Source organism: Eublepharis macularius, chromosome 3, assembly GCF_028583425.1.
Source record: "Eublepharis macularius isolate TG4126 chromosome 3, MPM_Emac_v1.0, whole genome shotgun sequence".
In the NCBI taxonomy this organism is placed as follows: domain Eukaryota; kingdom Metazoa; phylum Chordata; class Lepidosauria; order Squamata; family Eublepharidae; genus Eublepharis; species Eublepharis macularius.
In genome coordinates, this window is record NC_072792.1 from 38,724,528 (window position 1) to 38,737,008 (window position 12,481).

Sequence of the window (12,481 nt, forward strand, 5' to 3'; positions counted from 1 at the left end):
GACATAATACTTTCCAAGACATAGTCTGAGGAATAATTCTCCACTGTGACAGTGTTTGTAGATAAAAACGGCCCACGGATTCAGGTTTTCTTGGCATGTTTGTATGACAGATGTAATCTGATGGCCAAGCGTTCGCTTCTGTAATCTTTCTAAGAGCATAATGTGTGGCGCAACGCTGCAGTGGAGCTCAAAAGGCCCATTTAAAGCCAAAACTGTATTTAAAGTTTCAGCCTGAAACAGTGAACTTACTATAAACCAATGACCTAAAAACTATATTTCAGAGTTGAGTCTCCTGGAAGCTTTTCAGGGACTCCTCAATCAGAAGATCAGTGGTGGTGGGCAGGGTGCCTGGACGAGAGCTTACCCTCACTTATGTTCAGCTACAGGAGGAATATTGCTTGTGGTTCTGGAGTTTCTTGTGGGCCAGCAGCCTCCTTGAAAATGATTATCTGCAATATGCAGGTACTCCAGTGAAGATGCTCAGAGGGCTAGATCGATGAGTTCTTGTGGAAGGAGAGGTAGGAAACCCAGTCCCTACTTCTAAAACCTGTACACTGGTTTTAGAAGTAGATACAGCTACTGGAAGTATGCACAGCTCTTGTATTCATTGTCTGTTTCTCATTGTAAAGAATGGCTTTGCGCCATCTTCTAACCATCTTCAGAATTAATGCACCATTTCATAAAGCTCTTTTTCTACCTGCATGGGACAGTCCCAAAGTGCTGTAACATTTTGTTCTTCAAGTCTTTACAAGTCAACACAAATTCCTCACCCTCAAAAATGTATAATAGGTGGACCCGCTGATCCTCCCTGTTTTTTGTGTTTTGTTTAATTGTTATTTATATATAAATGTTATATATGTATATACACACACTTTAATTGTTTTAATGCTTTTGACTGTTCACCACCTTGGGGACCCTAAGCTGGTGGAAAGGCATCATAACGTGTTTTATAAATAATACATTTGTGGAGAATCAGTTGGTCTGAAAGAAAATAGAGGGAAATGGGTCCCCATTGGGGAAAGAGCCTCAATGTAAATAACGTAAATAAATAGGTAAGAACAAAGAACCAAATTCTTTTAACTGACAAAAACCTCAGCTTGGTTTCCTGGAGGCGACTCAGCGCAGATGACCTAGGAGGCCTCATAGACTATGAACGGAAGAAAGAAAGAGCTGTTTTATAATTAGGAATGTTGTGAAATCTTAGAACTTACCTCTTGAAGTGATAATTAAAGTTTGGGGAGGTTATACTTGTGGACATATATGTGATTTATTCTACCAAAAGTCAGTTTAAAAACTGCAGGGAATAGATTCTAATTCACACCTTAAGTCACCATCTGGATGGAAGGAGGGAGGGAGGGAGGGAGGGAGGGATGAGGAACCCAAGGCTTAAGGGCAAATGAAATGAGACAATTTTTGGAGAGTCAGACTGGGGTCTTCCAACCCAACTCTCATACGTTCAGCCTTTGGAACAAGATAACTTGTTGGGTTGTCTTTGCCAGGAAAGGGCAAGAAAGGTTCTTTAGGTATTCCCAGTCAGTGGGGTTAAAATTAGTATGTCAACCTCTTCCTGTTAAGAATGGTTTCTCAGTTCTTAAGTCAGTTATAAGCAGCAGTGGGGAACGGCTTCTCTCGCCCCATAGACATTCCGTAGAACAGACGCTTCCTTGCTAGCCACTTCTGTACAACACGCAAAGAGCTACTTTAGCTGGCATCAGTGATCATTAATGCTGGATCCTGTTAGCATTCAGGTCTGAAAGTATAACATGGCTGGTAGTCCTGTCCTAAGCAGAGTTATGCCCCTCTACGCCTGTTGACTTGGGTGGACTTTGAAGGGTGTAACTCTGCTTAAGATGGCAGGGTTTCTATGCCGGAGGCTGTGGCTGTCATTTCCTATCCATCACTTTTAGGTGGTACCCTATTTTGGCTTGAGAGTGGCCCCTTCTTGTCACTGTTGAACATTTCAAAAGTAATGGATCCCTTTAGCCCACTGGGAAACTTTACAGGGGAGGTGGCTTTTGCAAATCCTTGGTTGCTGCTTCCTAGCGAACTCTGCTAGTTCAAGGGAGCAAGTAAACCCCAAGGCTCATAACATTTTACAGGTCTACCCTGGAGAATTTGATTGTAAACAAGGTCTGTTACACGTGGCAGATTTGGTTCTCTGGTCAGTGACTTGAGTTTTATGTTGCACTTGAGGCAATGTGCAAAGATTGATCCTTCTCTTTCTCCTTGGCAGACTTCTTATTCTAACATAACAGGTATCGTGGCAGTATGGAGCAAAATGCATGGTGTTTTACTAGTTTTCATCCGCTTGCTCTGAACTTGTGAGCCAAGCAAAAATAATGAGACAAGTTGGCGGTGTAGATTCAATTTATCTGCTTGTTCAGATTTTGTAAATAGACCTTGCAAGTTGTTTTCCTAAGTCAAATTTGGGTGGTTTCTTCAACTTGCTGTGTTTTTAAAGATTTAATTTCTGCTCTAAAATCTCACTGTTGTTACAAATGAAGGTTAATAATATTTTAAAGGATGTGAAGAATGCAAAATTTATTTCCTCCTATGGTTCTCTTGTGGTTTAAAACCCTGGATGTGGTTGATTTTAATGTGATGGATTGGTAAACTCAGGAAGGATGCAAACCATTTGTTCTTCGTTAAAAATGTGAATAAGACATAAATGGACTTTGAGGTGTTTCTCGTCTTACACTGTTTTGCATACAAATCCTCAGTGATTTCCGGAGTTTTCTGTGCACAGGATCCTTTCCTTTTGAGAGCTTGGTTTATAATGTTATTTTTTGTTGTGCATTGTGTTTCCCTGGTCTCTCAAAATTCCAATGGATTTATTTTTAGCAGAGAGTTTGCACCTTTGTTTTCATTGGGAGTTGAGGCCTTGAGGCAAGCAAACCTCAGGTATAACTCTTGACTTACTTTCACAGGTCCTGAGGTCTCTGTTTTTAAAATAAATACGTTATAGGAACTGTGCATTCCAGTCAGCATTGTGCTCTAGAAGCAGCTTGATACATTGGCATCGGAGTGTAAAAAATAAGGGTGTGCACCCAAAAAAAGTGGGGGTGCACACCCCAAAAATGTGGTATCCCTGAAATCCAGTCAGATTCTCTAATCTGGTTAGAGAATCCTGAATTTATCTGGCTATTATTTCCTATGGGGAAAACTACCTTGGAGGCTGGGGGGTAAAAATCTCCACTAAATTTGTAGAGAACCTACTCCTTCCTGTCCAATAAAGACCCTCCAAATTTCAGGAAGATTGGAGCCTGGGGTCCAAGGGCCCCTGAACAAGCTGTTCCCAGCCAGTCTCCGTTGTTTTCCATGGGGTCAAGATTTCAAAGGCTTTCCAGACAAAGGGAAACCCTAAGCAAAGGCAAACCCTGGCCAAAAGCCAGTCCCAAATGCAAGTCCCATTCCCATGCAGGCTGGACCATCGAAGCCCAACAGAACCAAAGTGAAAGAAGGGGGCCAATGTCCAACTAGAGAATTCCAACGTGAAACCAGAGAACCCCAGTATAAAAGAGAATCTTTACTGAAGCAAGGGGTGAGGCTCCCTGGAGTCATGGAGTTTTAAAAGGATGGCAGAGTCTTGAAAGGCTCTTTTGGAGCTTGGATGGGGGTGGAGGGGTGGGATGGGAACCCACTCTGCCTGCTGCTCTGTCCCCTGCCAACCTTGCTCCATTCTCCTGCTGTGACTTGAGGCTTGCTTCCATTTTGCACCACTGGTGCAGCCCCCCCCCTTTCGCTGCTGTCCCTCTGGCAGCCTGCTTTTTCTGCAGCCAAATAATCCGTCCGATCACAGTTCGGCTTCCCAAATCAGATCCAAGATGCTTTAATGTGCTCCAGCATAGCCAGATTATGCTGGATCAGCATAATTCCAGCTATTTTGCCAGTTCACAAATCTCTGATCACACACCCCTAGTAAAGACTTTATCAATTTGACTATGTGGCACCTCTTTTTCAAAGCCAGTAGCCCAGTAATCAAGGCTAGCATTGGCTAAGAACAGTACAACACAGCATATTTGCTTAAACAAACTATATCAGAGAACTGGAATAAGGGCTGTTTGCTTTACAGTCCACATCAAAGGAATTAAAATTAGTATTCTTTTTTTTCTCCTAACTGTTCAGAGTACTTCAGATTTCCCCCCAGTAATCCTTCCAACAGTTCTGTAAACTAAGATCAGGGAATAATCTGAAGTCACAAATTTGGCAGTGGATGCTAAGAAGTCCTGATCTCGACCCTTCTGTGGTTTGGAGATAGTGTCATATTAAAGTTTAGAAAGGTTAGGACTCAAGAAACCTCAGTTCAGATTCTCACACTTTCATGAATTTCATTGAGCCCATTGCTCACCATTTCAGCAAAACCTTCCTGGTCATGTTATTGTGAGGATAAAATAGGTAGTAGAAAATCACAATGGTTGCCAGCCTCCAGGTGGGGTCTGGAAAGTTCCCTGAATTACAACAAATCTCCAGACAACACAGATCAATTCCCTGGAGAAAACGGCTACCTTAGAGACTGGACTCTATGGAATTAGACCCTGCTGAGGTCCCTCCCCTACCCAAACCCCACCCTCCTCAGGCTCCACCCTCAAGTCTCCAGGAATTTCCCAACCCATAGGTGGCAACTCTAAAAACCACATATGCCATTCTGAGGTCCTTAGAAAAGAAAGAACTGAGAAAAGAACTGAGCCTGCGAAAGCGGGGAGGGCGGAATATAAATATAATAATAAATTAAAAGGCACGGTAAAAACCGGCTATCCACCTGAGGACGTGGCTGCTTTGAACTGCTTCAAAAAAAATTGCAGGGAAGAAGTATAATTACTGGGCAATAAATATGGGTTTACTTATTTAATCTCCAAAGCAAATTATTATGAAGAATGAATTTAGAATTTGTTTTACCCTGTTGGAGGAGATTGAGGGCTTTTATCACTGATGGTGGTCTTGGAAGGCCTCTACCTTTATAAACTTCTTGTGGTATTTGGAAATCAGGATTCTCGTAAAGATTTATGAGTGCCTTGTGGTTTACTGTCATATATAGCAACAAGTGGTGATTAAGTGTCTTGATGTATGGTTTGGGGAGTTTTATAGTGAAGTCAATTTCTACAACAAGACAAAGGCAATATTTTTCTTAGGGAACGGACGCTACAAAGTTCTCCTAAAACCACTATTAACTGGGGAAATGCCATAATGCAGTAATTCAGTGTCATGACAGTTATTTCTACAGGTTCTTTTGAGAAAGCTTTCTGTTTCCTTGGTTTATTGTTAAAATCCCTAAATCATCTTTAGTCTGTTAAGTATTAAAATGTATGCAGTTTTAAACAGTAAATAGTAACTTTGGGTTGTGCATGGAGAGTGGCTTCCGCATGTTAGCATCTAGCAACTTGTCCTTCACAAGGAGTCCCTTATGTATTCTGTTCACAGTTGAAATTGAGCCCTGTGTTGTTAATGCAGGTTACAGGATGGAATAGCCTTGGCTGTAATTGAGTTATAGCTAGACTGGAGAACCCAGGCAAGCCAGATCTCAGAAGCTAAGCAGGGTTGACCTTGGTTAGTAATTAAATAGGAGACCTCTAAAGAAGACCAGGGTTGCAGAGGTCGTAGGGGTCGCCATAAGTCATCTATGACTTGACGGCACTTTCCACCACTATATAACAGAGTTAGTGGGCAATGCATCATGTATAGAGGTACTTTTTGGTAGCGGGGTTAATAAAAATTGTTCTTCATCCTGCTCTCTCTTGGACACAGGATGATCCTCTTCGAGTGTAAAATCGTGCTTATATGCAGAGGCGGGCTCCAAAGAAACCTCCGTGAAATCTGGATCCAGGTCTCGGGATCCCCCCAAAAATCCAGGATTCCTGAAATCCAGGAAAGATTCTTTGACCTGGCTAAGACAGATCAGAGAATCCCAGATTTATTTGGCCATTATTCCCTATTGGAGAAATTACCCAGAGACTGTCCAGGGAGCGGGGCAGGGGGAGGATTTTTAAATCAAAATCCACCAAATTTATAGAGAGCCTACTTTCTGATTGTCCTCTAAAGGCTCCCCAAGTTTCAGGAAGATTGGACCCCAGGGTCCAGTTCTATTAAACCCAGAAAAAGGTGCCCCCAGCCACTCTCCATTGTTTCCTATGGGAGAAATGTTTCCAAGCAGGCTCTCAGGCAGGAACACTTAGAGGCAAGGCTGCCAGTGGCCAAAGACCCACTCTCAAATGGAAGAAGAAGCCCAAAAGAACCAAACTAAAGCAATGGAATGGATTGAATCCACCCAGAACCAAAGTGAAGCAAGGGGACCAACATCAAAACAGAGAATCATGTCAAAACAGAGAATTCCATCCAAATCAAACTGAAGCAAGGGACACTGTTGCAACGTAGTCCAACTGAACCAGTGTCACTCACAAAATCCAAGCAGACAAGAAGAGCTTGTGCACGGATTGGCCACCCCCCCCAGCCTAAGTCTCCCCTCCCTTCTCCCCCTCCCCTCTTGGAAAAAAAGTGGGAGAAGCCCAGGAAGGAGATAGCCAAAGGCTGAAGTTGTGTTTTCTGAATGTACTTGAATTTTCTGGGGGTTTGGATCCAGGTTCCCAGATTAAATTTGGGATTCTCTGATTTGATTTGGGACTGCTTAATGCAGCCAGATTGTTGAAAATCAATTTTCCAAATCCTGGATCCAGATTAACAGAGCACATTTATTGCTGGCTAACCCTATATTGATGATATAATTTCAGTAAAACCAACCTAAGAAATTTCATCCTGGCAGAAAATCAACAAAGTAATTCTGTTCTGCCGCTCCCCCGAAGTAATGAAATTAGCACAGAAGATGTAAATGCCAGTAAGAGGGGAGTGGCATTTCAGAGCATTCCTATACAGAGTTACTCTAATCTAAGCCCATTAATTTCAATGGGTTTAGACTGGAGTTCCTTTGCATAGGATTGCATTGTTATACCTGTGAAGTTATGCAGTCATATAGCACAAACTGTTCTGTGTAATATGCTGAAGTGTTACTCTTCAGAAAATAAAGATAGATGTTTTGAAATTGACCAGCGTATTCAGGATGAGCATGGGAGCTGCAGTGCACTATTGTAAAGCAAGATGTGCTCATAGGAAGCCATGAGTTTTTTGTAAAGGTGAAGAAAAGGAAGTGTTTCTCTTCTGCTGCTGCTCTGTAGACTTTTGTTGGGAAGTCATGTGATTCTTTTCTCCCGCTGATTGACAGAAGCATGAAAAAACTACATCCACTTGTAAGCAAAGAAGTGAAGAGCAGGAAAAACCGGCAATGTTCAAGGGGGAAACAGAGCCTTTCCAATTTTTTGTAGGATTTTTTTTCCATTCCATTTTTTTCCTGGGATGTTTTCCCCCCTGTTTTTCTGACATAAAAATTGGAAAATTGGGGGGAAATCACTAGGGGGAAAACTCCCATGACATATTTTCTCATTTAGTATGAGTAATGAGAAAATCCTACAGTAAGGATTTTCCCATTCAAAATATATAGCATAAAAAAGTGTGAGGACTTTTTCCATTTTTCTTTTGACAAATTGGGACATTTGAAGGAAACACTAGGGGAAAAACTTTTACAGAGTACACATATACAACATTTTCAGTAAAGTTATTTTGTTTAAATGTAAATAATTGTAGCAACAATTAATATTTTATAATCACTTAATGATAATATATTATTTTAAAGTTCATTGTTTTCAGTGTTACAAAGATCACACATGACAGCAAAAGATCACACATGACGCATAACAGGCAACATAAACATTCTGCTCCTTGGTATATGCTACACAATAGGGAAGCAGACAGTTGAGAGTATACGTAGTAGCCACGTGTTTTTAAAGGGAGAGGAGTCCCTTTTTGGCTGTATGTTGATGAAAATCAACAACAAAACAAACCCTGTGTTGATATTGGGCATTGGCTGTTGGAAAGTAACCTGCAGTCAGAAGTGATGCTTTGGAACATTCGATTTGGAGCAGATCCAAAGCTGCTGCAGCCAGCTGGCCTTTTGGTTCATTGCTTCTGAGGTAGCTTTCAAAGCAAGCGGGATCTCATCAACAAGAGTGTGCTTGTTGCAGTAACTAGTTCAAATTTGTATCCAGATTCCATGAGGTAGTGAGTACATATACTTCACTTTTACTTATCTCTTTATCTCCAAACATGCTGGTAGCCCTACCTGTTGTTACTCTATGAGAGGATTTCTGTTCAAATTATACACTTTCTTTTGTTTACTACAGAATTTGTTTTCTGCTTTCAGCTTCCAGTTTTCCTACCTCTCATATGGCAAGAATTAAAGATCCATGCACAATGGTAGCATACCATGCAGTATTTTACAACTCTTCCTTATGTAGAAAATGAAGATGTTTATACTTTTACATTCCATAAATAAACCTAAAAGTTCGATTTTGTATGCTGACTTAAGTTATAAATTATGCATTTCATCTTATTCAATCAGTAAATCAGTAAAAGAAGTTTAGGTTTGACAAGAAAGTAAATATTGAATATATTTCGGTTTCCCTCAAATTCCCCCCACCCAAGAAACCAGAAGAAAAAAATGTGTGTTATTTTTCCTGTGGATTCAGGATTTTTCAAACATTTTACATCTCTGCTTAAAAGGAAAGTGTCCTTGGCAATAATGTCTTCAAGTAGAGAGATGATAGACAAGTTCTGGTTTCTTTGGTATGGAGTCACATGACATCAGCTAATCTACCAACTCACTAGCAGTTGTCAGTTGAGACAGATATCTGTGTGTGTGATGCCTTTGCTTGCAGTCATGCATTTGTTGTATGCAGGGCTTTTTTTCAGCTGGAACGCGGTGGAACGGAGACAGACAGATCTCTGTCTGGAGATCGGGGGCGGGGCCACCAGCCATGTGACCATTTTCTTTGAGGGCAACCCACTGAGTTCCACCACCTCTTTTTCCAGAAAAAAAGCCCTGGTTGTATGTATACCTTACCATTTTCTGTGTACACAAAAACAAAATAGTGTGTGATGTGACCCTAAGAAAAGATTAGTAAAGAGGAAGCTAAGGAAACAAATGTCTTCTGAAAAAACAGGAGTTTTTAAACTGGAGAGATGTGCAGTCTGTACACACTGAGAAGAGGGACAGAGGCAGATCTGTATTTTATTTATTTGTTTATTTATTTTATAATCCGCCTTTCTCTCTGAGACCCTCTCTCAAGTATTATATTGACTCTCTCAAGTCAATATAATCAACAGCTAGGACATTCAATGAACAAAATACAATATGATCAACAGCTAGGACAATCAATGAACAAATATAAGAGGGTATGGGCTGCAGAAATTTGTAAACAAACCTAAATCCAAACACAGAGATGAAACTTTTCTGACACAAAACACAAGTAATTAAATGTAACGTCTTTAACAGTGCAGAGTAGAAATGCATCTAAACCAGCAGACAGTACTCAGTAGAATAATGTACAGTTCCTATCCTTTGCCAAGGCATCTCTCTGAGCCTTGCGCAGCCCTATTACCAGAGTGGAAAAGCCCTCCTGAATAATTCAATTTTGCATAGATTGCAGAAAGCCTGGAAAATGTGGGCTTTCTTCATCTCCTCAGACAGGCCATTCCATAAGGTGGGGGCTACCACAGAGAAAGCATGTTTATGGGTAGCTGTTGGATTTTCCCCAGCTGCAGAGTAATATCTGCAGAAAGCCCTGTTCAGATGTGCGAAGCTGCCATAGCGGAGGATGGGGAGAGGGGCACTTCCATAGATATGAGGGCCAAGGCCATGAAGGGCTTGGTATGCGATAATCTAAACATTGAATTAATCCTGGTAACTGATGGGCAGCCAGTGGAATGAGAGTAATATGCATGTTCCGCCTAGCTCCTAAAAGTAAAGGAGCTACATCATTCTGCTCCAACTGGAGTATCCAAGTTGACTATGTACAGTGCATTACAGTAGTCTAGTCTCAGTGTTACCCAATCCATGAGCTGGATCCCATGGATTTGTTCGACTAAGACTAGCACTTCCCTCCGGCGCAAGGTGCCTTCCTCTAGGGGAAGAGCCTCTTGCTTCAGGGCAAGGCACCTTGCTCTGGATGAAGGCACTGGCAGAACAAATCCATACCATCTATCTCCGTGGGAGAGCAAGGTCAGGGATGCCTTCCTTAGGAATTGCTTTCACTGCTGTGGACAGCCACTCAAAGCATTTATGAGTTTGATCATGGACTGAACCCTCGTGACAAATTTGTTGTGTTAAAAAAACTAACATAAACACAAGACATCCATCTCTGTAAGCACAGACGTTACTTGTTCATTTGAAGAATATATTTTATTGTGTTGGTTCTGCTTGCTTGGTTCTAGGCATGTTTGAGGATAAAGCAGGAGGACGCTGTATTCTGGGATGTAATTATAAGACAATGTATGAAACAGCTGGCTAACTCTTCCTGCCCACTTGAAATGAACATGAAGCAGTTTAGCAATTTCACTTATTGTTTATGGGTTTTTGAAAACGTTACTGCCGTATAGAAATAATTTTGTAGTCTCTTCTGTTTTGGAAGATTAATTCCTCCACTTCTGCTTCTCCAACTAGAAAATAATACACAAGAGGCTATGTAGTAAGGATGCTCCATGCAAATTAGTATATCTTCACTAACGAGAACTGCTAGAGGGTTCTTATTTTTTCATTTAAGCCATGTGAATTCAGGAGGAAATACAGCTTGCACTGCTGTCCTGCTTATTTGGAAATAGGCCCCACTTTTGAAATGAGTGAGAAACAAATCAGTGGGATCTAAAGAACAACACAGCTTGTTTTGTTTTATATGGAATGTTCTGTTCAAAGAAAAAAAATTATGTCACTGGGCTAGCACTGGGATAGTTTTATTATGGTCTCAAACCACTTAAAACCCAATCTGCAGACCAGTGGGTTTTTTGCAGGCACAAAGTTTGTTTTCAGTACTTCTGACATGTTAGTTAAGAGCGGATAGAATTATCTTCCAGTCCTGAAGCATCAAAGTGACATATTTGAATTTAAGCTTATTTGAAGCCCATTGAAGTCAGTGGTTTGGGAGTTTAACTCAGCTTAAATCTGTGAATGCCAAATGACTTGACTTGCGGCCCTCATTTGGACGCCTGAGCCTTGAAAAATCCAGTTTAACTACCAAAATGCCAAGATTCATGGAGTGAAGGCAGATTTTTCATGGTGTAGTCATCTTGCTGTTAAAATCCTATAGAGTCTTCCCATAGATTTCATTGGTAGTTTTTAGGGCTACTAAGGTTACTGTGGACCAGACTGAATAAAAAAATAACAACAAATGTTGATATTGATGTAGGTACATTTCTTTTCAGTTCCATCTTTTTTGTACGATTCTGCGGTCCACAGCATTGTGACTGTTACATCGTATTATGACTGCTCCCACTGCCAAGGTTCTCGATATTTGAGCTTTCCCATTGTTGATGTCTTTGCCATTTTTGTCATCAAAATGTAATAGCCTTGCAAAGTTCGCAGCCTCAATGTCACCGCAAATGAAGGATGTACTGTTTGCATAAATTAACACCCCCTTAAGAAGATTTGCTCCAAAAGGCAACATGGAGAAATAGGGTTTCTTTTAAATATAAAATCCTCATTCTTTTGAGTTAGGATACTGTGGAAATGCATGACTGACATAGATTATTCTGTTGTTGTCAGGGAAGGGCGATCTAATGCCCATTTGAAAGGAGATTACCAAAGAATTGGGGACGTTATGCTGAAGAACATTAAGAGTATGAAGGTATGAGTTGCCCTTAATCCTTGGTTTAGATTGGATGGAACCGCTGGGTTATGTGTTTACAGGAATATGTTCTTTTTTATAATAGACGCCCTGCTTTGCTTGTACGCTGCAACAGAAGCTAATTGATACATTTCAGGACAGCTGGTCAAAGAAAAAATTCTGCCGTTGCAAACCGTTAGATTTTCTGTGTGTCCACAACTCCAGTTTTTTTAAAAAAAATATTTTAGGCCACCTTTCTGCCATAGAGAATTAAAATTCATGCTAGAAAAAGAATTGTAAACTGTTGTTTTCTACAAGTAGGACAAGATCTCAGACTTTGCACCTTTTTTTTCTGTATGGCATCATAGGTTTAACTTTTTAAGATACAGAATGTCAGTTCGCCTCCATCAACTCTCAACTCTTCTAGGAATGTTTGTGACAAATGATTTTTTAAAGAAGGCCTTTGGATAATGATGTCAGTAGGGCACTGGTATCATGAGGAAATGCTTTTTATGACTTTCTTGATTTAGGCAGATTAGGTAGCTTTTACTGGGTTTTAATCTGTAAATCTGGTTTTTGTACTATTGTACTTAGCCACTCTCTGAACTTACGGAAGAGCAGGGAATAATGACTTTAAAATTAATGATAAAAATAATACTGAAAGTACCAATTATTTTTACTTCTAACCTGGGCCACGCAAGAACATGGATGAGGTTGGTCTATTGGAGCAGTAGCTAATCCAGGTTTAGGAGAAAGGTGACTGATAGAGATGTGCAGGGAAC

At 40.7% G+C, this 12,481-nt stretch overlaps 1 protein-coding gene across 6 annotated transcripts in view; it reads left to right on the forward strand.

Moving 5' to 3' along the window:
* FARP1 (FERM, ARH/RhoGEF and pleckstrin domain protein 1) overlaps positions 1-12,481 on the forward strand; it is a 245,227-nt gene that overhangs the window by 209,348 nt on the left and 23,398 nt on the right. For all 6 annotated transcript variants that reach the window (XM_054974922.1, XM_054974926.1, XM_054974923.1 and 3 more), the window contains exon 17: positions 11,639-11,720. In XM_054974922.1, the coding sequence (XP_054830897.1) occupies positions 11,639-11,720 (82 nt within the window). The remainder of the gene's footprint in view (positions 1-11,638; positions 11,721-12,481) is intronic.